The sequence below is a fragment of the Heteronotia binoei genome, chromosome 11 (genome assembly GCF_032191835.1).
Source record: "Heteronotia binoei isolate CCM8104 ecotype False Entrance Well chromosome 11, APGP_CSIRO_Hbin_v1, whole genome shotgun sequence".
Lineage (NCBI taxonomy): Eukaryota > Metazoa > Chordata > Lepidosauria > Squamata > Gekkonidae > Heteronotia > Heteronotia binoei.
This window is the reverse complement of record NC_083233.1, coordinates 45,414,177-45,437,640: the sequence shown is the minus strand read 5'-3', so window position 1 is coordinate 45,437,640 and position 23,464 is coordinate 45,414,177. Positions and strand designations below refer to the sequence as shown.

The 23,464-nt window shown below is 45.7% G+C and overlaps 1 protein-coding gene across 3 annotated transcripts in view; it reads left to right on the top strand.

Annotated features, from left to right (window-relative positions):
• DOCK11 (dedicator of cytokinesis 11) overlaps window positions 1-23,464 on the top strand; it is a 130,301-nt gene that overhangs the window by 85,220 nt on the left and 21,617 nt on the right. For all 3 annotated transcript variants that reach the window (XM_060248957.1, XM_060248955.1, XM_060248956.1), the window contains exons 35-46: window positions 724-835; window positions 1,538-1,604; window positions 2,235-2,282; window positions 10,263-10,405; window positions 11,014-11,129; window positions 13,715-13,852; window positions 14,517-14,699; window positions 17,145-17,258; window positions 19,354-19,569; window positions 19,664-19,721; window positions 21,791-21,897; window positions 22,252-22,374. In XM_060248957.1, coding sequence (XP_060104940.1) covers window positions 724-835; window positions 1,538-1,604; window positions 2,235-2,282; window positions 10,263-10,405; window positions 11,014-11,129; window positions 13,715-13,852; window positions 14,517-14,699; window positions 17,145-17,258; window positions 19,354-19,569; window positions 19,664-19,721; window positions 21,791-21,897; window positions 22,252-22,374 — 1,425 coding nt within the window. The remainder of the gene's footprint in view (window positions 1-723; window positions 836-1,537; window positions 1,605-2,234; window positions 2,283-10,262; window positions 10,406-11,013; window positions 11,130-13,714; window positions 13,853-14,516; window positions 14,700-17,144; window positions 17,259-19,353; window positions 19,570-19,663; window positions 19,722-21,790; window positions 21,898-22,251; window positions 22,375-23,464) is intronic.

The following is a 23,464-nucleotide window of genomic DNA, read 5'->3' as shown; positions in this document are numbered from 1 at the left end:
CAACATGAACCTGCTACAACAAGCTGTCTTACTGCTGCGCTGTGTACCATTTGGTGCTTTGGAAGAGTCTTCAGAAGCCAGCCCCATATAGAACACATTTCAATTGTCTAATCTGATTGTGACCAGAGGTGTGGATAACTGGACAGATCATAGTGCTACAGGTGAAGCAACCCCCATCAAAACATACCTCTCAGGACCAAGCTGGAACCATCATTGTCTGGAGCTGAATTTAGACCAGGAATGGATGTTCCCCAGACCAGTGTAGCAGAGATCAGTTGATGGAGTTGAGACCGGGGCTTGAGCCTGGAATGTTCTGTTCTTAATGGGGTAGATCCTACCCCATCCTATCACTTGACCAAAAATAGTTTGTAACCCTCCTCCAGCTTCAGTGGCTGTTCCACCAACATAGTACTCCAGGTGCAGCATGATCAAAGCGATTTACAGCAGGACTATGGTATTGTGCGTTTTGGATGTTATGCCTGATACATCCTAAGACCACATTAACCTTTTTTGCCACTGCATCACACTGACTGCTCATATTTAACTTACAGTCCACTTGTACCGCAAGATCTTGTTTACATACATTGCTACCCAAAAGTGTATCCCTCATCCAGTATGTGTGCTTCTCGTTTTTGTTACTTCACCAAACCAATGCAGCTACTCTGCTGGTATTTGTGACCTGTTAGTGAATCTTCATTTCTTGGTGTGTTTTCGTTAAAATAGATGCGGAGGAGCTCTACACGCAGCAGTGTTTCCCAGTATGGGCGACTGGACCAGTATGAAATTCGGAGCCTCCTTGTGTGTTTCCTTTATGTAATTAAAATGATTTCTGAAGGTTAGTAGCTTTGTAGCAAAGGCACATTTGACATTTTCCCCAAGTGGATACAGTATGACCCGGCTTTTTACATAAGAAACTACCACTATTGAAGTGCAGCCTCTGATTTATGTGATTGTGTGATTTGTTAGACCAGTGGATTGGAACCTTCCTTCATTCTGAAGGCTGCGCTGGAAGTTTTAAATCAGTCAGTGTGTTGCACTCAATGAATATAGATGGACTTTCTCCAAGATTGTTACTTGGAATTTGTTGGCAGTATTTAGACATGTAAACAAGAGCAAAGAAAGCAACCCATGGCCAAAAGCTTTGTAACTTTGTGGCCCTATGATATGATACAAGCCCTACACTGCCAATAGATGTCCAAGAAAATTTCTTTTGGGGGGTGGGGCATCATCATTTTTTCTCTTACTGAGAAAAGTATCTTCACACCTGCAAGCCTGCATGTTCTGCCTTGCTTGCACAATTGCTGTCTGTTTGCATATGCTCACTTGGCACATTGCTGTCACTTGCTGTCTGTTTGCATATGCTCACTTGGCACATTGAAACAAAGATGCTCATCTGACTTATTTGGCCACTACCCTACCCTCATGGTAACCTTTTCATATGCATCTGTGAGGATAACTTCATGGTGAACTCCAAAGCCCTGTGTTCTGGGCTAAGGGAGGACATCAGACCCAATGAGCTGTTTGGTCTTGTTTTCAGAAACCTTGCTAACCTACTGGAACAAAGTATCCCCTCAGGAACTGATGAACATCCTTGTCCTCCTAGAGTAAGTTTTTTAAAAAAATTATTCCATATCTGCATTTTTTAAAAGAAAGAAAATAGAAGCTCCCAGAAAGTAGAATTCCACTTGGGATTATCAGATTCCATGTTTGCATGTTTTTCCAGTTAAATGGTGGCCTCTTACAGCAACTGTTCAAGTTAAAATAAAATTGGAAAACTATTCACACATTCCTGTGTGTTGCTTAGCTTGGCTTTTAGCTTTAAAACAAACAAAAACAGACAGAGATATGAAAGCCTAGGATATCCTACACTGTAAACCGGGGGGATATCCTACACTGTAAACCCTCTTCTTGTAATAAATGTATGTATAATTTTATAGCATATATTCTTGATTACGTTAATTTGTTTACTGTTTATTGTAAGGGGGTCCACTTCTTTGGGGGACAGTAAGTGGAGCATCCAGGAATAAACTACACTCACAATGTGACTGTGGCTCAGAGAGTACAAAGGAACTTATTTCTTAAGTGCCTGGGAACCCAGTTCAGGTCAGATATCTTCCAGCAACTCCCTCTGCCTCCTAGAATTCAGAGGAGGGTTAAAACAAGTCTATACACAAAGGTGCTTCACTGTTATTAAATTTACTTGGATCTTTTCCCATTTTTTTTGTTTCCTCCAGGGTGTGTCTGTATCACTTTAGATATGTCGGGAAAAGAAATATTGCCAGGTATTGTTGTTGTTGTTGTTGTTGTTATTTCAGTAATTACTTTTAATCCTTTTGGAGAGTAATTGATTTGTCTCTTTTGTGGTGGAGAAAGACAGATAAGCCTGGATGAACTTGTGTCACAGCAGAGGGCACTGTTGCCTACTGTCCTGAAATTCACCCCAAAGGAAAAAAAGTTTCCATGGCTTTTAGCAAGATGCAAGGAGACCTGGTATATGCAGACTTTGCTAGTGCCTTGGGGAAAGCCAAAAGCAAGAAGGAACTGAATGCTGGGCACCAAAGGGCTAAGAACTGAGAGTCCTGGAGGTTACAAGCACACCACAAGATCCCTCTAGACCAGCTTCTAGTTTCCTGCAGTGGCCAAAGAGATGCCCCCAGAAGTCTCACAAGCAGACATGGAGGCTAAGGCCATCCTTTTTTGTGGGGAGGGTTTTTGTTTGTATTTTGCATGTGTGTGTGCGTGCGCATCTGGACTTCTGGTGACCTCTGGCATCTGGCTCCTACTGCGGGCCTGGAGGATATTCAGAGGGGTGGCTGAATAAAGCCTGCCCCTGTCCTCCTGACAGGAGGTCTGCCATCCAAGTACTTGCCAGAGTCGACCCTGCTTAACTTCCAAGATCTGGTGAAATCGGGCTTATCTGGGCTATCCAGGTCAGGGCACCAAGGCCATCCTTTATTGTTCCCCAAGTTGTTATTCAGAGATACGCTGCCTGTAAATACTGATGCTTTGTTTAGCCATCATGAATGTGGCTAAGCTAGGAGCATCACTGTTCTCTGTGAGTTCCAGAAACTAGTCCTCCTTTTTCTGTCCTGAGTCAGCTGTGCTTCTACTTCATTGGCTGCTCCTGAGTTCTATTATTATGGAAGAGGAACACTAGCTTCCCTGCACCACTGATCCCTCTAAGCTGAGTCAGCATGAGCTAGCTCACAGATTTTTAGCCTCCAGCTCACACATTTTTGTTTTAGTTCAGGAAGGATGACCCCAGAGCACACTAATTTATGCAGTTGCTCACAACTTTAATGCCAGTAGCTCACAAAGTAGAATTTTTGCTCACAGGACTCTGCAGCTTAGAGGGAACAGTGGCCCTAGAACTCATTTGACCTTCAACCCTGCATGATTTACATTAAGGCACAGCAGAGCACAGAGACAGATTCTCTGTTTTGTCACTTGTGGCTTCGGATAAAGGCAAAGTACATGCTTTGCATAAAGAAGGTTCCAAACCAGCAAGGATGGGGAAGTTGTTTTTAAGCTAGAAGACCACACCTGGGTCTCTGTCTGCTTTTGAGGGCTCCCAAACGGAACACTGGCTCTTCCTGTTTCCTGTGCCAACCTCATCTGATACTGGAAACAGGAAAAGCCAACATGCCAACCAATACTCCCTCTAAGCTGGGGAGTCTTGTGAGCAAAAATTCTACTTTGTGAGCTACTGGCATCATAGTTGTGAGTTTCTGCATAAACTATTTTGCTCTGGGGCCATTTTTAACTGTGCAAGCTAGAGGCTAAAAAACTGTGAGCTAGCTCACACTAACTCAAGTTAGAGGGGACACTGATCCCAACTCAGAGTCCTCAGAAGTGAGCAGGGACCCACAGATGTGGCATGTTCAGGGCTTTTTTTTTACCAGGAACGCACAGGAATGCAGTTCCGGCTGGCTTTGTGTCAGGGGGTGTGGCCTAATAGGCAAATGAGTCCCTGCCGGGCTTTTTCTACCAAAAAACCCCTATGTAAAACAGTGGTGATATGTAAAACAATGGTGATATCAGTTGTCAATGGTGATATCAGGGAGTGTGGCCTAATAAGCAAATGAGTTCCTGCTGGGCTTGTTCTACAAACAAAGCTCTGAGCATGTTCACTCACTTTGCGGCTCCTAATGACACTTGACCCTCAAGCTATTAATCAGATCTTCTTCGTGGTCTCTCTGCTTCACACTCATGGGATAGAGCACCTGCGCCAATCCCCGAATCGGTACCTAAAAAGTCTGGGATTTTTTTGCGCTCGGCACCAACGGGCATGCACAGGCATCCCAGTGTGCATGCTCGCTGGCGCCAGCACAAGGATCCCACCAGTTCCTTTCTGACTGCTGCGCTGAGAGGATCTCCTTTCGTGTCCCCGGTCGGTAAAGTAATCTTAGGATTGCCTTTCTTGTTGTATATAGCCCGTTTGTTATTTTCTTGAACATATGAACATATGAAGCTGCCTTATACTGAATCAGACGTTTGGTCCATCAAAGTCAGTATTGTCTTCTCAGACTGGCAGCGGCTCTCCAGGGTCTCAAGCTGAGGTTTTTCACACCTATTTGCCTGGACCCTTTTTTGGAGATGCCAGGGATTGAACCTGGGACCTTCTGCTTCCCAAGCAGATGCTCTACCACTGAGCCACCGTCCCTCCCCATGAGTTCTTAGTGTAGTTAGTTAGTTAGTTGTTAGATAGTTAGTGTTGCAAAAAAAAAAATTGTTGGACTTGCCCTTCGGGGCCCAGTTTTCCCCCATTTTTCCCCTCAGAGACTTTCCTGGGTGGGTTTTTTCCTTGGCGTCTATGGAAAGACGTTGGGGTTTTTTAAAGAGGTGCCACTCCTGTGGGAAGAAGATTGCCCCCCTCCAATGGCCATTCTATCTGTCTCCTTTGTTTGGGTGAGGGACATCGTGTGGATTCTTGCTCGCACTGCCTGAGTTTTTCCAAACAAACTCGCAAGGAGCGAGCGGCAAGGCTTTCAGCTGCGTTGGTTGAGTCGGCACTTCGTCCTCAAAAGATTGGCATTGGGCCCGTCGGTACCGAAGGGAGAGGCCGTGGCCCCGACGGTCACATCGGCCGATACATCACTGATCAGGATCGAGATGCCAGTCGAGTGCGGGCGTTCCACAAAGCGACCTTCTGAAGGGTCAGTGGACACCCCAGCTAAGAAGTGTCGGGATGACTTGGGGACCCAATCATCCACACCGAAGAAGGTGAAATCTAAGGAGAAGCGGAAGAAGAGATTGTCCCGCACTCCTTCCCCTTATGATGCTTCGACATCGATGTCGATCACTCCACCGAGGAAGATCTTGGCGTCCCCACATTGTAGCCCTTCGGTGTCGAGAGGCAGCGCTTCACAGCAGTTGCGTCTGTTGGCATCGGAACAAGAGATCGACCTCACTCAGCACTCCCATTTTTCGGGGTCGAGGCGTCGCAGTGAGAGCGACTCTGTCTCGGAGATGGAGGTGTCGGCACCGATGGAGCCATTGGCACTGCTGGATCAGGCAAGAGTTCGGAGAGAGCTGGAACCGACCACTTTAGCTTGCCGCTTCCCACAGCTTTCACCATGGGAGCAGCGCCAGTGGCCTCCCTATGCCTATCCATACCCGCCGTACCAGTGGTAACCCCCTCGGGAGTTTGCAGACTAGGACCGGCAATCCAAGGCATCTCATATGTCGAGGCTTTCCCAGCATTCTAGGCGGCGTCCCTTGGCATCGATGTCTGTCCCGCCCGAAAGACGCGGCGTGGTGGTGGAGGAAGTCCAGCCTAGGTCATCGGTGTCAATCTGGTCACCCATCAGAGAGTCAACGCCAGTGCTCCTGGAACATTCTTTGAGGAGAGAGTCTTCATCGTCGGACTCCGAGGTCGATACCGACGATCCAGACAGGGCTTTGGAACCTTTACCAGTGTCTCATACCGCTGAGGATCTTCCCATTTCACCATTGGAGGATCTAAAGTCGTATGGGGACCTGGTGAAGAGGATGGCACTCTCCCCCTCTCTCCCGATGACACAACCGCAACCCTTTGGAGATGACACTGTATTCGACATCATGCAGCGGGATACGTTTACAGCGGTTGCCCTGCCTGTTACGAAGGTCATCTTACAGGCGGTGAAGGAGCCCTGGGTGAAGCCTGCTTCTACACCTGTGTCATCAAGAAGGTTGGACCACATGTACTGCGTCCAAGAGGCCGGTGCTGAATTTCTCTTCACACATCCAAAGCCCAATTCGGTGGTGATATCCTCCTCGTCAAAGGCCCACAAGACACACTCCTCTCCAGCAGACAAGGAGGGAAAGAAGCTGGACAACGTTGGGAGGAAGTTTTACTCTGCTGGGGCTCTGGGAGTAAAGCTATCTAACTATGCTGCGTGCATGGCTAGATACCAATACTCAGTGTGGGAACAACTTACCCCCCTCTTGTCTTCCCTGAGTGAGGAGAAGAGGTCTGCTGCAAAGAAGTTGCAGAAGGAAGGCTTTGCTGTAGCCAAACAACTGGCTGCAGCAAAGCATATGGTGGACATCTCAGCAAGAACCATCACTTCTGCTGTCTGCCTCCGCCGCCACTCCTGGCTCAGGTCAATGGCCCTCCAGCAAGACACAGGGCCTTCGTTGAAGATCTGCCCTTTGAGGGCGAAGGCCTCTTCAGCTCGACCACCGACAATGCACTCCAGGAAATGGATAAAAGCATAAAAACTTCCAGGAACCTGGGTGTCCTGGTGTCTTCCAGAACTACGAAACCAAAACAGTGGAACAAACCTTGGTCAAAGAAGCCATATCAAAAGTTCTCCCCGGAACAGCAGTGGAGACCTCGCTCTGCTCAACCTGAGAATAGGTCCCCATACAGGGGGAACAATAGAAACGGCTATGCTTCTGCACAGACCACCGGCAAGTCCAAGGGTGCTCGCCCTCAAAAGCAGGGCCTTTGACTTTCTGGTAGCACGCGTCTTCTTCGTCTATCCGCCTCCGCCCATTCCTGTCAGCCTGGGAGTCCATCTCTGTGGACAGGTGGGCACTTTCCATTGTCGCGGAAGGCTACAAAATAGATTTTGCTCAGATTCCGAACCAATCTGTGGTAATCACCACACCCCCTTCCCCACCTCTGCTGGCGGAGGTGAGCAACCTCGTACAGAAACATGCCATAGAACGGATCCCAGTGGAGGCCAGGACGGGAGGCTTCTACTCTCGTTACTTCCTGGTTCCCAGCAAGTTTATTCTGTACCAGAAGTTCAGAATGTCCACTCTGCAAACAATTCTGCCCCTCATCAACCAAGGGTACTGGATGGCAATGCTGGAACTCAAGGATGCCTACTTCCACGTCAGCATCAATCCTTCGTTTTGCAGCATCAGACCTTTCCTTCAGTTTGCAGTAGGTTCTCAACACTTCCAGTTCAAGGCCCTTCCATTTGGCTTGTCCACTGCACCTCGGGTATTCACAAAGATGATGAGCATTGTGGCTGCCCACCTCCGGCTTCAAGGGATAGTCGTCTTTCCATACATCGACGATTGGCTCCTTGTGGCGGAGTCGAAGGAAAGTTTGTCAAACCGTATTGCCACCACTTTTCGTCTTCTTCACACCTTGGGTCTGCAGGTCAGTTTGGAGAAATCACACCTTACTTCATCACGGACAGTTCAGTTCATAGGGGCTTTGCTGCCTCAGCAGAGAGCGATGGACATTATCAACCTTGTCGAACTTCTGCAGAGTCGAAAATGGGGCACGGCGCAGCATCTGCAGCGGATGCTGGGGCAGATGGCGGCCACTACAAGCGTGCTGCTCTTTGTGAAGCTGAGGATGAGAGGCCTACAACTTTGGTTTCTTCGTCAGTTTCAACCGTTAAGGGACTCACCTCGAAAGAGGTTTGTAATTCCACCTGTAACACTTCAAACACTGCAGTGGTGGAAATCAAAGGACAACATTTGTCACGGAGCTCCCTTCCACCTACCTGTACCAACAGTGATGATCACAACAGATGCGTCTTTATAGGGTTGGGGGACCCACATGGACGCTCTGTGTGGGGGGGGGCCCTTGGCCTTTGAAATTGACTCACTGCCATATAAATTACCTGGAACTGCTGGCAGTTCATTTTGTTCTTTGATCCTTCCACCCCATGGTGGCGGGGAAGGTTGTTGCTCTGCTTACGGACAGTACCACTGCCCTGTGTTACATCAACAGACAGGGAGGGACAGTTTCTCGACGGCTCTGTGCGCTGGCACTGGAACTGTGGTCGGAGTGCCTGGACCACGACATCTTTGTGAAGGCTGCGCATCTTCCAGGGGTACTCAACCTGCAAGCAGACTCCCTCAACAGGGGTGCAGCTTCCCCGCACGAGTGGGAGATACAGTGGCACTTCCTTCAACCCGTGTTTCAGCTCTGGGGGTATCCTCAGGTAGATGTCTTTGCCACAGCTGAGAACTGGAAGTGTCCTCTGTTCTGCTTCAGAGAGGGCTTGGATCCAGAGTCGTTGGGAGACGGTCTGCTGTTCCCGTGGGAAGGTCGGTTCCTATATCTTTTCCCACCTCTGCCACTATTGACAAGGGTGGTCAACAAGATCGCAAGAGAGAGACCATGCTGCATCCTGGTGATTCTGTGGTGGCCTCGGCAGAACTGGTTCCCAATCTTGCTCCAACTGGTGAGGAGGGTCTTCTACCAGTTTCCGGCGGAACCGGATCTTCTGTCAGCTCAGGACGGTCATGTATCCCATCACAACGTGCCCCACCTGAAGCTGACAGCGTGGTTCATCGACCCTGTGAGTTCTCCAGCAGAGTCCAACACGTTTTCCTGAATAGCAGGAAGCTGTCTACCCGTGCTTCTTATGATAGGAAGTGGTGGAAGTCTCTTCAGTTTTTAGTTGATCCTACAGTTTCGCCTCAGAGGGTGGGACTGCCGGTTATTTTTGAGTTTTTGTTATCTCTGGTGGATGCTGGCCTTGTTTTTTCCTCCATTAAAGTTTATCTGGTGGCAATATCTGCATTCCATGAACCAGTGGAGGGGCATTCAGTTTTTGCACACCCTCATTCTAAGAGATTTTTGAAGGGTTTGCTTAGGCTTCATCCTCCTTCGAGATCACTCCCACAGTTTTGGGATTTGACTCTAGTGTTGGACAGGCTGACTCGGCGTCCTTTTGAGCCGATGGCCACATGCTCGTTACAGCTCCTATCTTGGAAGACTGCTTTTTTGGTAGCCATCACATCAGCACCCCATGCAGAGGAGCTCACGGCTATGCGTTGTGACTACCCATATTTAGCTTTTCAGGAGTCTGGAGTGTCCTTAGCTCCTGATATTTCCTTTCTCCCCAAAGTGGTTTCTCAGTTCCATCTTAACTTAGAAGTTTGGTTGCCCACGTTTTATCCTACACCTTCCTTGGATGAGGAACGTAGGTTGCATGCTTTAGATGTTAAGCGTGCCTTATTGTTTTATTTGAGTCGCTCCAAGAGTTTTTATAAGGACCAGCATCTTTTTGTTTCTTATGCTGCTCCTAAGTTAGGTTCCAGAATCTCGTCTCAGCGGCTTTCAAAATGGCTCACTGAGACTATTCAACAGTGTTATTTGTTGGCTAAGAAGCCGTTACCTGGGCCTATTTGCGGATACTCTACAAGAGCGATGGCGACGTCAGTGGCGTTCCTGAAAGGCATTTCCCTGACGGACATTTGCAAGGCTGCCACCTGGTCCTCTCCACATGCCTTTATGAAGCACTACGTGCTGGACGTGCATGCTCAACAGAGGACTCATCTGGGAGCTGCGGTGGTGCAAGCTGTTTCTTCTGGATGACTGTCTTCCCGCCTCCATGTGTGTCTTGCTTGCTAATCTCCCATGCGTGTGAAGCACAGAGACCACGAAGAAGGTAGACAGGTTGCTTACCTGTAACTGTAGATCTTCGAGTGGTCATCTGTGCATTCACACTACCCGCCCTCCTTCCCCACTGCTGATGGTCTCCCTCCAGTAGGGGCTTCCAGCGGTCAGGAAGGAACTGGCGGGATCCTCACGCTGGCGCCAGCGAGCGTGCGCACTGGGACGCCTGCGCATGCCCGTTGGTGCCGAGCGCAAAAAAATCTCGGGCTTTTTAGGTACCGATTCGGGGATCTTATGATCTTGACTTATGATCTTGACAATCCACTAAGCAAATTGAGGGTCAGATGAAAAGTTCTCATGGATCTTTAGAAGTAATTTCAAAGTAGACAAATACTAACTCAGCAGAAACCTGCTATTTTTCTAGGGAACTGTTGAACAATACTCATTGCACCCCTCTCTGCTTCAGGGTTCATGATGCCTGGCTGTCAAAGCTCATGGGTGTTGACAGGAAGTCGCAGACAATGCCAGCCCTTCGAAGCCGTGCTGGCACCATGCAAGCCCGCCTCCAGCACCTGAGCAGCTTAGACAGCTCATTCACACTCAATCACAGTACGTAGGGACCAAGAGTCACAGCTGGCTCCCATATCCAGTCTGCGGCTTGGCTGCAGCGCTTGGTCTGCTTTTTTCTCTGAATGGTTCCAGATGCTTGTTCTTAGTGGCTTATATAACTTGTGTTGCTTTTAAATTATTCTTATCATGTTGTTTATATACGTGCACTGCCTTGAACAGGTTTTTGGAGAGATGGTATATAACTTTTTTTGAATAAATAAATACATTTATTTCTGTTGCATCATCCCTCTTGTGGCTGTCACACATTACAGAGGATTGTTGCATCGCTACCTCTGTCCAACTATACCTTTCCATTAAAGTCTGAAGGGTACTCTGATGTCTGAAAATACATTTAGAAGCCTCAACTAATGGCTGTTATTCCAGATTTAATTATGGGACTCTTAAGTCTAGTCAGTCAGCCCATGGCAGAACTCAGTCTTTAACCCAAGCCTTGGTCCTGAGCCTTGTAGCCACTGGACCAACATGTAGTCCTTTCAGCCCACCACCATCCTCTCCAAAGAACCTTGCCTTCCATATCTTCTAGGCGTAGAGTAAATATTGAGCAGCAGTGCTTGTAAGTCTGTCTTCAGCCAACTTTTGTTCCCCAGATGCTGGCACCTCAGAAGCAGACATCATGCACCAGGCTCTGCTAGAGGGCAACACAGCCTCAGAAGTGGCTCTGACAGTCCTCGACACCATTTCATTCTTCACCCAGTGTTTCAAGGTGCGTGTTGAATTCTCTGCAGAGCATTGCTTTTCCATAGCCTTTGCTCTCTCTTGTGCTGAGATTACTCGTTCTAGGTGATTATAAATTGTCTTCTGGCTTCTTACAAGCCAGCAAAGCCCACTATGCTTTTGGCCCTACAAATCTCCAGAAAGGGGCTGTGGCTCGGTTGTAGAGCATCTGCTTGGCCTGCAGAAGGCACCAGGTTTGGGCTTCAACATCCCCAGTGAAGGACCAAGTAGTAGGTGATGCAGAAGATTTCCACCTGATTGATTGGGGGTGGGGTTGTATTCTGTGCCGTAAATGACACTTGAACTGGCCAGGGATCTCGATGTCTGAATCCTAGCTTGCATTAAAAGCTCCCTGCTTATAAAAGATTAGCACACTGGGGAGAAAACTGCACTAGAACTTTTTTCCCCTAAATGTTCTAGTTTTCCATGGTCTAGGAATATTGACATGGAGCCTGTGAAGAGGATTTCAGCCAGTCTTCCTCCATCTGAAGTGAATCCTTCCACTACCCATTATGCTATATACTCCTCCATGTGGAAAATCTAGCATATCAGGAGATGTTTTCCAGTCTAACCCTTATGTGCTAGTTTTCTAAATGCAGAAGGTTTTTCTTGCAAGAGAAGATTCAAGCATGGGATTCTGCCATGGTCATGCTGGTGCACTACTCATTTCATATGTCATTTATGTCAGAGAGTAGAGCCTCAGAAGCCATAAATCAATGTTTGTACATTTTTGGACATATCACTTGTCTTTTAGTGCATGCACACACACTTAAACAACAATAAATACATAAACATGGTCAGTGAGGTAGTGCCAAACAAAACAAAAAAGTCTTCATGCAGTGATGGAGGACAATGGTGGAGGGATGGGGACAGATTAATCTCCTGGAGGCAAGGAGTTCCAGAGCTTGGACACCACCATCTTGCCTCAGATGACAAGAGGCACCCATAGTGGAGCCCTGAAATAGCCATAGTGGCTGTGTATGTTCATATGGGAGCAGGCTGTCTGTAAAATGTGCTGGTCCCAATTTGTATAGGGCTTTAAAGGTCAACATCAGTACCTTGAATTGTGCCTGAAAGCAGTCTAGGAACCTCTGCATGTGGAACAAGATTGGAGTAATATGGTCCCTACGACCGACTTCAATCAACATTCTGAATGCAACATTCTATACTAATGGTAGCTTTTGGAAACTCTTGAAAGGCAGGTCTATGTAAGAGCACCTTGCAGTAGTCTCATCTAGATATTATCAGGACATGTGCCACAGTGGCCACATTTTCTGCCTTGGTTTTCTCCCCAGAAGTGGCAAGAAGTATCTGAGGAAAGGAGAGAGGAGGCAGTTAGCAGGAGAAAGAAGAGAATGTTTTCCATGGAAAGTTCTAAATGTTTTCTTTGAAGCAATACCATTCTCACTTTTCCTGCCAGGAAATATCCTGATTACAGTAACACAATAACACGAAGGGCTTTTGAACCAGGAATCTCATTGTAGATCTCAGTAATCTCATAATGCCATTGCCCTTTCTGTCAGTGATTATGGTAACTCTAGGAAATCAGTGTTTTGTTCCTGTGAACTTCAGGACGTGACTGAAGCATTATGGGAGTGGAAAATTTCTGAAGTATTTTCTTCTTCCAGTACTTGTTTGTTGGGGGTATAATAGCCTTACATATTGTCATTCCTTGTTCATTTAAAAATTAAACTTATTTAACATTTTAATAATCTCTGTCCTGTGTGGTTAATAAGACAGTTATTATGAAGCAGTGAACTGTGTTAACTGAAACAGGTTTACATTTTGTCTGAGCAGTTTTCCTTTAATCAGTTCAGACTGTGGGCTGGAGCCAAGAATCTGACCTGCTGGCTGCCCTAAGATTATCATTGTTGTACTAGTTGTTGCTGATGTCGCTGTTGGCAGCATTTGGGTTATACTTTCTGTCTGAAAGGGGGCAGTGGGTGGGATAAGGCAAACACAAGAACAAGAGTTTTTATTTGTTTAAAAACATTTCTAATGGTGCCTTTCCACCCAATTCAGGGTCCCCAGTGCAGCATTTATTTATTTTAAAACATTTCATTTGTGCCCACCGCTAGAACTGCCAACTCTAGTTTGGAGAATTTGTGTAGATTTGGGGGCAGTGGTTTTTGTGGAGGAGCTAAGCAGGGAAGTGATGCCACTGAATGTGCCCTCCTCCAGGGGAACTGGTCTCTATAGGCTGGAGTTTTAATTCCTGTAAAACTTCATGCCCCACCCCCCAAAGTCTGACAACCCCACCCATCACAGACCAACCTTGTATCATGACATCTGAATTCAGCCATTATTGTCATGCAACAAGAAATGGTTTGGTTAGGGCCTGCACAGGCATTTGTTTTGTTTGTTGTCAGTTGTGTAAATTGTTTAAATAGCCAGAAAAGTGGGATCATCCATCCGTTAGGCTAAAACAGATTGTCAGCCTGCCTCTCCTCATCTGTAGGGCTTGTAGGTGTCAAACTAGCCCTCAAGGACTGCTGCAAGTGGAAAGCTCCATTGGGTGTGCAGGTATCACACTGTGACTTTTTGGAGAAAGTAATTCTTCTTCTTGTTCTCCAGAACCAGCTCTTAAACAATGATGGCCACAACCCACTGATGAAAAAGGTTTTTGATATTCATCTTGCCTTTCTGAAAAATGGGCAGTCCGAAGCAGCCCTCAAGCATGTATTTGCTTCTCTGCGAGCTTTCATCAACAAGGTAGGGAAGGTGTTTGTGTGTGTGTGCATGAGAGAGAAAGAGCAATCTCCCCGAGAACGGTAATAATAATAATAGACAAGGCTGCTGGACATGCTCCGTATCCCACGTTTGCTACAATGGAGTCCTGAACACATTGGTTTTCTTGTTAAAAAACAAAATCTTTCAACCTAATTTTTTTCCACTACCTTTGAGAAGTTTGGAGCAGCATTCAGCATTCACTCAGCAACAGAAACAAATATACTGGTAATGAGAGGGGAGGGGGACAAAATACATTTTTAAAGTGTGCATCCCTTTGAGGACTTTATAGAACAAAAGCCGGGCTATAAAAATAATAAAAACACATGCCTTTCTGCACCAATCAGAATGAGCCCATATGTCTGTGACTTTTTTTCTTATAACGTCATTGCAATTCACCCATATACTTATCAACTAGGTGGTGCCATTTAAAATGGAGCCAGACTACTCATAAAGGGGTTGGTATATGCAACAGAGTCGACTTTTTGCCCTCATATGGCTGACTGGGAAATGAAGTGTTTGCTCGGTGGGGAGGGGGGGATATAAATCGAATAAAATGAAATGAAAAGGGTCAGCTGAAATGTGCTTTCATCACATTTCATCACAATAACTCTTTCTGTTTTTAACCCTTGACCTCTTGCTGGTCCAGTTTCCCTTGGCATTTTTCAAGGGGAGGGTGAATATGTGTGCTGCCTTTTGCTACGAGGTCCTGAAGTGCTGCACCTCCAAGCTCAGTTCGACGCGGAATGAGGCCTCCGCCCTTCTGTACCTCCTCATGAGGAACAACTTTGAATTCACAAAGCGAAAGACCTTCCTACGAACTCACCTCCAGGTCAGTGAAAGGGGAAGAAGGGAACTGAAAACAGAAGGTTCCTGAGCCAGTATTTGGAGAAGAGCTCAGCTCTTCTGCAGATCAATTGTGCTAATAACTTCCTTCCTTCAGTTGTGGTTATATCTGTAATTAAATGGGGCTGGGCAACTTAAAAGCCCCCTTACTCCCATATGTGCTTGCTCATTGATTAAAGGTTGAGCAGAGGCCATTAAGCTGCATGCCTCCATCCTCAGAGGCCTGTGGATAGGGTTGCCAGGTCCAACTCAGGAAATATTTGGGGTCTTTGGGAGTGGAGCCAGGAGTAAGGTTGTGACAAGCACGATTGAACTCAAGGGAGTTCTGACCATCCCATTTAACTGGAAATACTGGAGGATGGGGACACTTTCTTTTGGGGCTCACAGAATTGGACCCCCTGCTTCAGTCTTTTTGAATCTTGGGGTAGATTTAGAGGTGAGGCACCAGACGCTATGCTGAACATTTGGGGCCTCTATCTCAAAAAACAGCCCTTCCCCAGAGCTCCAGATACCCATGGATCAATTTGGTCTCCAGTCTCCACAGGGTATAATGGAGTGCTCAACAGACATTCAGGTGCTATTTCTTTGTTTATAAACAGAAGGTTTGGTTGGGCATGCTGCTAACCACAGTTTATATGAGTTAATCTATGTTTTAATTGCTGTGTTTCTGTAAGCTGACTCAGAAGCCGTACTAAAAGCTGGAGAGGGGGAGGATATAAATCTTTTACTTAAATATAAATAAATGACTAGAGTGATTGTAAATCTGTTCAGAGGAGGCTGTTTGAAATTTAATAGTGCTTAGCAAATACTGGTTTTGAATGACGGTTGTTACCCCTGTATTGCATGGAGGGCACAGTTTCAGGCCTAAGTGCTAGTGGTTTCTCTGAGGGCCAACCGAGACAATATGTGTCCCAAACTGGGTTGGTGATTCCCTGACCTGCCTCACTCATGATCAGGGCTTTATTTGTAGTAAGAACTCCTTTGCATATTAGGCCACACACCCCTAATGTCGCCAATCCTGGAGCTTACAGTAGGCCCTGTACTAAGAGCTCTGTAAGCTCTTGGAGGATTGGCTACATCAGGGGTGTTTGGCTGAATATGCAAAGGAGTTCCTGCTACAAAAAAAGCTCTGTTCATGACATCGGGGAACTTACATTCCCAAGCTTTCTGGGGCCTAATTCAGCTTGGGAACAGAGGGGAAGGATGATTTTCAGCCTTCTCTCCCATGCCATTTTCTTTCTGGGTTGGATACTGCTAATCGGTTCTGTTAGTGGGGGTGCTTTCCACTAGTAGAAGGGGGCTTCTCCTGTCACAGAAAGTGTTGCTGCCAGGGAAGTCTCCAGAGGAAAGTGCCTGTGCTAGCAGAACAAAGCCTCTGATTCGTAGCTGACATCTCTTAGCCCTTCTACTCAGCCTCAGTTTTTATGATACTTTGTATGGGGCCTAGTTATCGTACAGCCAGCTCTGATGCCTTCTTAAGTCCCATTAAATCCCACTGATTTCAGTGGGGATTACTCTCAAGTACGTAGGATTGCTCCTTTAGATGCTTAAATAGATAGTGTTATTGATATTATAACTTTTACAGACTTATTAGGGAGTACAGGCTGACAAGAGAAAAACAAACACCCAATGTGTTTTTGGCTTTAAAACATGATGCCACTATGAAATGTCGTACTGTTCTGGCAGTTTGTCTTACTTTTTGGACTGTCATGTGCAAGAGTTTCACATTTGGAACACCCCACTCTAGTTTTCTCAGCTTTATTTTCAGCCTGGGTAAAGGGGCAAGAGTTCTGCATGAGCAGTTTCCAAAAAAAGTACACTTCATTTTTCTTTGTTAAAATTGGAGGTGCACATCACTCTCTAGCATCCCGGAAGCACTATAGATTTTAAAGTGTGTAAACGTACAGTAGTCACTCCTGCAGAGATACAAAAAGCCACCTCCTCTGAAGCAGGTAATCCTGCATCTCTGCCTTGGGAGTCCTTAATACCTGAAGCAGAGACACAGCAGGATCATCTGCCTCACCTCTCCCCAGTCCCCCCACCAGAGACAGATTCATAGGAGCCAAGACCAGATGCATTGAATCATGCATAGACACAGCAGCAAGCCTCCTATAGCTGGGTGGGTACTTTAGGTTCAGAGGGGGCATTGTTGATTTCATAAATAATGCTTCAGCATGCCAGTAGCTCTTTCATGACATGCAGTTAGAATTTATTTAAAACAATTTCCAAACCAAACTCTCATCTATGAGCCAAAAGAAACAGAAAATTTATCATTCTTGCGTAACTGGAGTGATCCTTAGCAGCCTCCCTGGGATTGTCAGATGGCAGCAGAGATGGCATTGTTTATATCCCGCACTCTCGTTGGGTATCACGTGCATCTGCTCACATTTGAAACCAGGTGAAAAAACAAACCCTCTGTTTTCCCCAACAGATCATCATTGCTGTGAGCCAGCTGATAGCTGATGTCGCACTCAGTGGAGGTTCAAGATTCCAAGAGTCGCTGTCCATTATTAATAACTTTGCCAACAGTGACAGGCCAGTGAAGGTAGGTTTCTTTTAATGAAAGACAAACAAAGGCTCACCTAGCCTGGCAACAATGCCCACGTGCTTCAATACAGAACACACACAGCAGCATCTCTTGGATACAGCCATGAGGACCATCATATTTTGTTTGCTCAGGGAGAGAACAGTAAGGCCTTTTGCAAGAGGCAACCCAAACACTTTGGTTAGTTGTTGTTGAGTAGCCATCTGAGAGGATTCATCTCTTTCTGTTATGGGCATTTGAAAGAGGCTCACCTGCAGTTCACTGCTTGACTGAGGGCTCTCCAAGAAAGCCCTTGGAACATCTGTGCAGCAAAGCTAATCAGCAAACATATCTGGCATCGTAAACCCTTACCCTGCAGAGTGACAGCTTGACATGTTTGAAGCAAAAACTCCAGATGGTACCAATCTCCCACCACCACAGAGCCTGCTGCAGCCAAGTACCAGTTTCCAGTGACAAAAGAAAAGCAAGCAAAAAATTGCCTTTCCCAAAGAAAGTTTATTTGATCACAAGGAGGTACAGTCTTGGTGCTTGATGGCCATATGACTGTTAAATTGCATTATTTATTTACAGTAGGTATTAAGTGGCCCTTCAGCAAAGAAAGGTTTATAACTATTTAAACCAGTGTGGTGTAGTGGTTAAGTGTGTGGACTCTTATCTGGGAGAACCAGGTTTGATTCCCCACTCCTCCACTTGTACCTGCTGGAATGACCTTGGGTTAGCCATAGCTCTGGCAGAGGTTGTCCTTGAAAGGGCAGCTGCTGTGAGAGCTCTCTCAGCCCCACCCACCTCACAGGGTGTCTTTTGTGGGGGAGGATAATAAAGGAGATTGTGAGCCACTCTGAGATTCGGAGTGGAGGGCAGGATATAAATCTAATTTCTTCTTCTTCTTCTCCTCCTCCTCCTCCTTCTTCTATTTAAAAACACACAGTTTGGGGGGGGGACCCAAAACTTTATCAGAACATCAGTTACCACTCTGATTTTTCATGCAAGGCATATATGGGGCTTTCAGCATTGAAATGAAGGGATGAAACCAGTAGGATGTAGTGGTTAGAATAGGACTGAAGAGCACCATGTTCAAGTCCCTGCTCCAGTCCTTATCTCTCAACTAATCAGCCTCACAAGGTTGTTGTAAGGGCACCATAAAGGAGGAAAAACCACATGTGCAACCCTTGAGATCTTGAAGGGATAAAAAAAAAGCTTAACAGATGTTAATTCATAGATAATCATGACCAGTGGTAGCTTTCAATTGAGTCCTGGCAATTTAGGCTATGTGTAATTGCAGAGTAAAGAGTAGCCTTGGTCTCGGACATGATCTGTAGAGGGCAAAGCAGAATGTCAGAATCTGTAGAGGGTAAAGCAGAATGTCACCCTGTGGGTGGTTCTTTTTTTCTGAAAAAAAGCTAAGTCTCTGTGCAGAAGGATGGAACAAAGATCATTGTTTCTCTTTTTGATGCCTGGCATTTCCTTTTCAGCAAAAAGCTATTTCCTGCCTACCATGCTGGTGTGCTTTCCTAAAATAATACTGTGTTTCCTGACACAAGGTGTACCTGCGCTGCACATGGGAAGGGTTATGCTTAAGGCTGTGTGTATTCTGTGCAATTTGCTTGTAGATGGAGAATGTCTTTTTAAAACTCGCAGTGGGGGCCTGCTTGCCAAAAATCATAAATGGTATAGCTAGTTCATCTGGGACTACATGAGCTTGCAAGTGTACAAATAATGCATTGCAAAAACTGCACAATTCAGCCCTGCAGGTCAGCTGCAGGTTCTTCTGCACAACCATTTCTCCTTTTCATGGGGAATCTGTTACACAAAATGAGCCAGTGTTTGCAAAATCATAACTTATACAGGTTGCAGAATTCAGCTTGGTACAGAATGTTTGTTTATTTACTTCTTGGACAGAATCTCTCTCTCTTTCTCTCTTCCTCCTCCCCTTTTGCTATGGTACATACTGTCCCAAGCATAAACAGAGGGCAAAACATGAGGGCCAAGCTTCCGCCTATTTGTCCTGGAAAGACCCAGTCATTCAGAGGGCAGGCATCATATCACCTGAGTCTATTCCTCTGCTTGTCTTCTAACTCAATCTCTTTTATGGCAGGCAACTGCTTTTCCTTCTGAAGTCAAAGACTTGACCAAGAGGATTCGGACTGTGTTGATGGCCACGGCTCAGATGAAGGAGCATGAGAAGGACCCTGAAATGTTGATTGATTTACAATACAGCTTGGCCAAGTCCTATGCCAGCACGCCAGAGCTGAGGAAAACATGGCTAGACAGCATGGCCAAAATCCACATTAAAAATGGCGATTTCTCAGAGGTAATCGCCTTGGCTGTCCCAAGGGTACCTTGCTCAAAAGGCACAGGCATTTGTTAGTGGCTGTAACTCTTTCCTCTTGGTCCTTATTTTGCAGGCCGCCATGTGCTATGTTCACATTGCAGCGCTTGTAGCAGAGTTTCTGCACAGAAAAAGTGAGTGTTTCCTGCCATGGAAGTCTCTGGAGCAGGAATAAGCATTTCATGCCCAGGGTTGTTTCAGGGTGGTTGTCTTTTCCTTTCAAGTTGCACTATCTCCTGAGGAAGAATCGCACTGCTACAGGACCAACCCTAAATCAGACTTTTCCCTGCAGCCGCTGTGGCCGGACCTGCCTGTCCCACATTGGTCTTGTCAGCCACCAGCGAGCCTGCAGCAAACGTGGACTATTGCACCCTTCTTAAATCTTCGTTCGCGAAGCCAAGCCGAGAGAGAGAATCTCCTTCTCACATGCAATATTCCCAAGACGTTTTCTTGATATTGTAACAAGGGAATTTTGAATTCTAGCAGCTGTTAGGCAGCCCATTAGGAATTTAGAGTTGATTCCACTGGAAAGTTAGGAGAAAAGGAAGCCAGGATCCAGGGGAGCCAGAGCTACAGTGTAAGCTTTTAGGGAAGAGAAAAAATCACAGCTAAAGGAAGGGTGGGGCAAAACAGACTTTGTTCTGTTGACAGCCAGTGTGATGGTAGGATCAGGGAGATCGGAGTTCAAATCCCCACCCTGCCATTGCAACATGCTGTATGACCTTGAGGCAGTCACACATTCTCAGTCTAACCTATCTCACAGGGTTGCTGAGAGGATAAAATGAAGGCGGGAGCAATAACATAAGCTGCTTTGGATCCCCAGTGGGGAGAAAGGTGGAGTATAAATGAACTTTGCTGTCACTGGGCATGTTAGAAGGAGCTGAGTAGACTTCATCATGAAAGAGCAGCTACTGTTGGTGTCAAGGCAGCCTGGTTATCCTACATGCACTGGGGGACAGATGTACACACTGCAGAAGACTACTGACTTTCTTGCACTTGTAGGCTCATTTGTTTCAGTTCCTAGCCTGTCATTCTAGGGATTGAGAGGGAAGTATGTGTCAGGCTTGGATACTTGGAAGAACAGTATTAAGAAAGAGGATGTTGACAAAAATCACTTCTGTTGACTGTAGCAAAGTATTAGATGTAGGAATTAGTAGTGCATTCCCTGCTAAATCAGGAAAGACTAAATTATGTTGTTTTGCATAGATATACTTGAGTCTGTTTAGACAGGAGAAGAATTCATTCAACTGAAGATCTAAACCAGTGGGAGAAGCCAAAGTGTACATAACATTTCAGTCATTGCAGAATGCCTTTGCTTTGGAGCACGGGTTTTATCAACACTGTTTACTCTTTTTGTTTCCCTTAGTAATGAAAAAAAACCTGGAAAGAATATATATTTTAAAGATAATCTTGCTAGCAAGGTGACCTTGACCACTTTTGGCTGGATGTGGAAGAGAGTAAGGAGACGACTGGCTAGCTTTCATTGGCTGCCACCTGGGACCATTCAGCTTCACAATACAGGAAATGATATTTATGGCCTTAGAAGATAATTCACTTTATTTAGCAGCCAGCTTTTTTCATTTCAGTAAGCCATACTTTTGCACTGCAGAAACCACAATTAGTGCTTGGAGCAGATTTTTACTCATCTAGACATCCTTCACAAAATGCAGCTATTTATTAATTCATTTACTGAAGCATTTTTATCCCACCTTTAAAGGTATTAATAGAACTGTAGCCAGTACTAGGGAAGCAAATGCATGGTGAATTTTTAGAGTTCTGAAGGCACTAGTAGATGGGCAACTGAGGCAGGCAAGTTGAAAAAAACACCAAGAATTGATATCAGGCATAAAGTCCTGCTCAGTCCCTTCTCCTTTAAAGCCTTTGATGGACACTTCAGTGTGTTTTCTTGTGTGTTCTTTGTACTGATAAGGGATGGAAACTTGAGGTCTTTCTTTAAAAATAAACTCTGGCCTTTGCATGCACCTTGCTAGAAAACTAGATACCATATTTTGCAGGACAACACATCAGGTGGATAATCATAGGCATAGGTGTGGATTTCACACAGATAGCACTGGATGCAATAGGTATATGGCATGGATAAAATGTGGAATGGATAATTTTCAAATTGAGCACTTGACCTCCAAATGTGTGCCCTCTCTCTCTCTCTGTCTCTCTCTTTCCCCCACCCTCACCTGATTTAAAGAATTATTTCCTGCTGGATGCTCATCCTTCAAGAAAGTTACACCCAATATTGATGAAGAAGGTGCAATGAAAGAAGATGCTGGGATGATGGATGTTCATTATAGTGAGGTGACTGTACAATTTAAGAAGGGTAGATGTTCAAATAGCCAAGCTAAGGCATCCAAGGTCCATTCCACATGCCTGATTTTAATGACTTAGCCATTGATGGAGCTGCCTAATAAGGAGGCCATCTTGTTGCTGTCAGTTCCTTGACCCTCAATATTTCTTGATCTGCATTCTTGACCAATTGTCCCATGTACTCCAGAGGACTTTTGTTGACCCCCCCTCACCCTCTGTCTCCGGAAAAGGGTGATGTCTCTAAACAGATAGAACCACTAGGTTTTGTTCTGCATTTTTGTCTTTATCTATTTAAAACCATCAACTGAGAACTCAGCAGCTTCCCTTTTTCTGCATCCTCCTCAGGAAGTCCTGGTGGAGCTGCTGGAGCAGTGTGTTGATGGCTTGTGGAAAGCAGAGCGTTACGAAACCATCTCGGAGGTCTCCAAGCTGATAATCCCAATCTATGAAAAACGGCGCGAGTTTGAGGTAGAGGTTCTAAAGCTGACTTGATATCCTGATGAGCACCTACAGTAAAAAAATGAGGAATCTTAAAGTAAAGTGTATCTACCTGACATGCCTTGAGATCCCTGGTTTCTAGTTTGCGCTAACCTCAGAAAGCCAGGCAAGCGTAAATGTTTATGTACTTAAAACAAATGGGGCAGTAGCAATATCTTTATAGGGACTAAGTACAATCAGAAAACAGAGTTAGATTAATTCCGCAGTCACTGTTGCTCCACCCCCTGGCTTCTTTCATTGGCTCAAGCAATCAATTCCCCACCCATTGCTGTTTGGGCACATTTTGACCTTTGGCTCCCTCCAGATCTCCCTGTGCCTTCCCAATCTTGTTTTTTAATTGGAGGGAGGTCAAAGTGCACTGTGCAGCAACTGGTGGGGAATCCATCACTTGATCCAAGGAAAGGAGAAGCCCGGGGGCGGAGCAACAGCAACTGCGGAATCAGTACCAGCTTTTGGGTTCCACAGAACTTTCTCAAACTCTAGAAAAGAACAGCAAGGGAGTGGAAAAGAACAAATCACCATTGTAAGATCCTAACAAATGGTAGACTGGGCTTTTGCCATACTTCCTATCAGCACCATTTCCCCCCCTCTTTCAACACATTTGCTTTTTCATTCTTTTTAAAAATTAAAATAGGCTGAAGAAGAATTTACAACATTTAAAAGGTGCATTATAGTTTTTAGTTGCTTGTAATTACATATATTTTGTTTCTGTCTCTGCCTGGATTTTTATCCCTAATGGACCAATATGTCTACTTGTGTTTTTATATACAGTCAGAGAAAAAACGAATAGTTGTACACAGGGTTTTTTTTGTAGCAGGAACTCCTTTGCATGTTAGGCTACACCACCCCCCACCCCAGATGTAGCCAATTCTCCTGGAGCTTACAGTAGGCCCTGTAAGAAAAGCCCTGTCAGCTCTTGGAGGATTGGCTACATGGGGGGAGGGGCTAATATGCAAAAGAGTTCCTGCTACAAAAAAAGCCCTGGTTGTACTTTTGAAACAAGAAAAGGATACTGTTAAGGACTAACTAGACATTCCAGGAGATTCACAGCTGCTGCTGA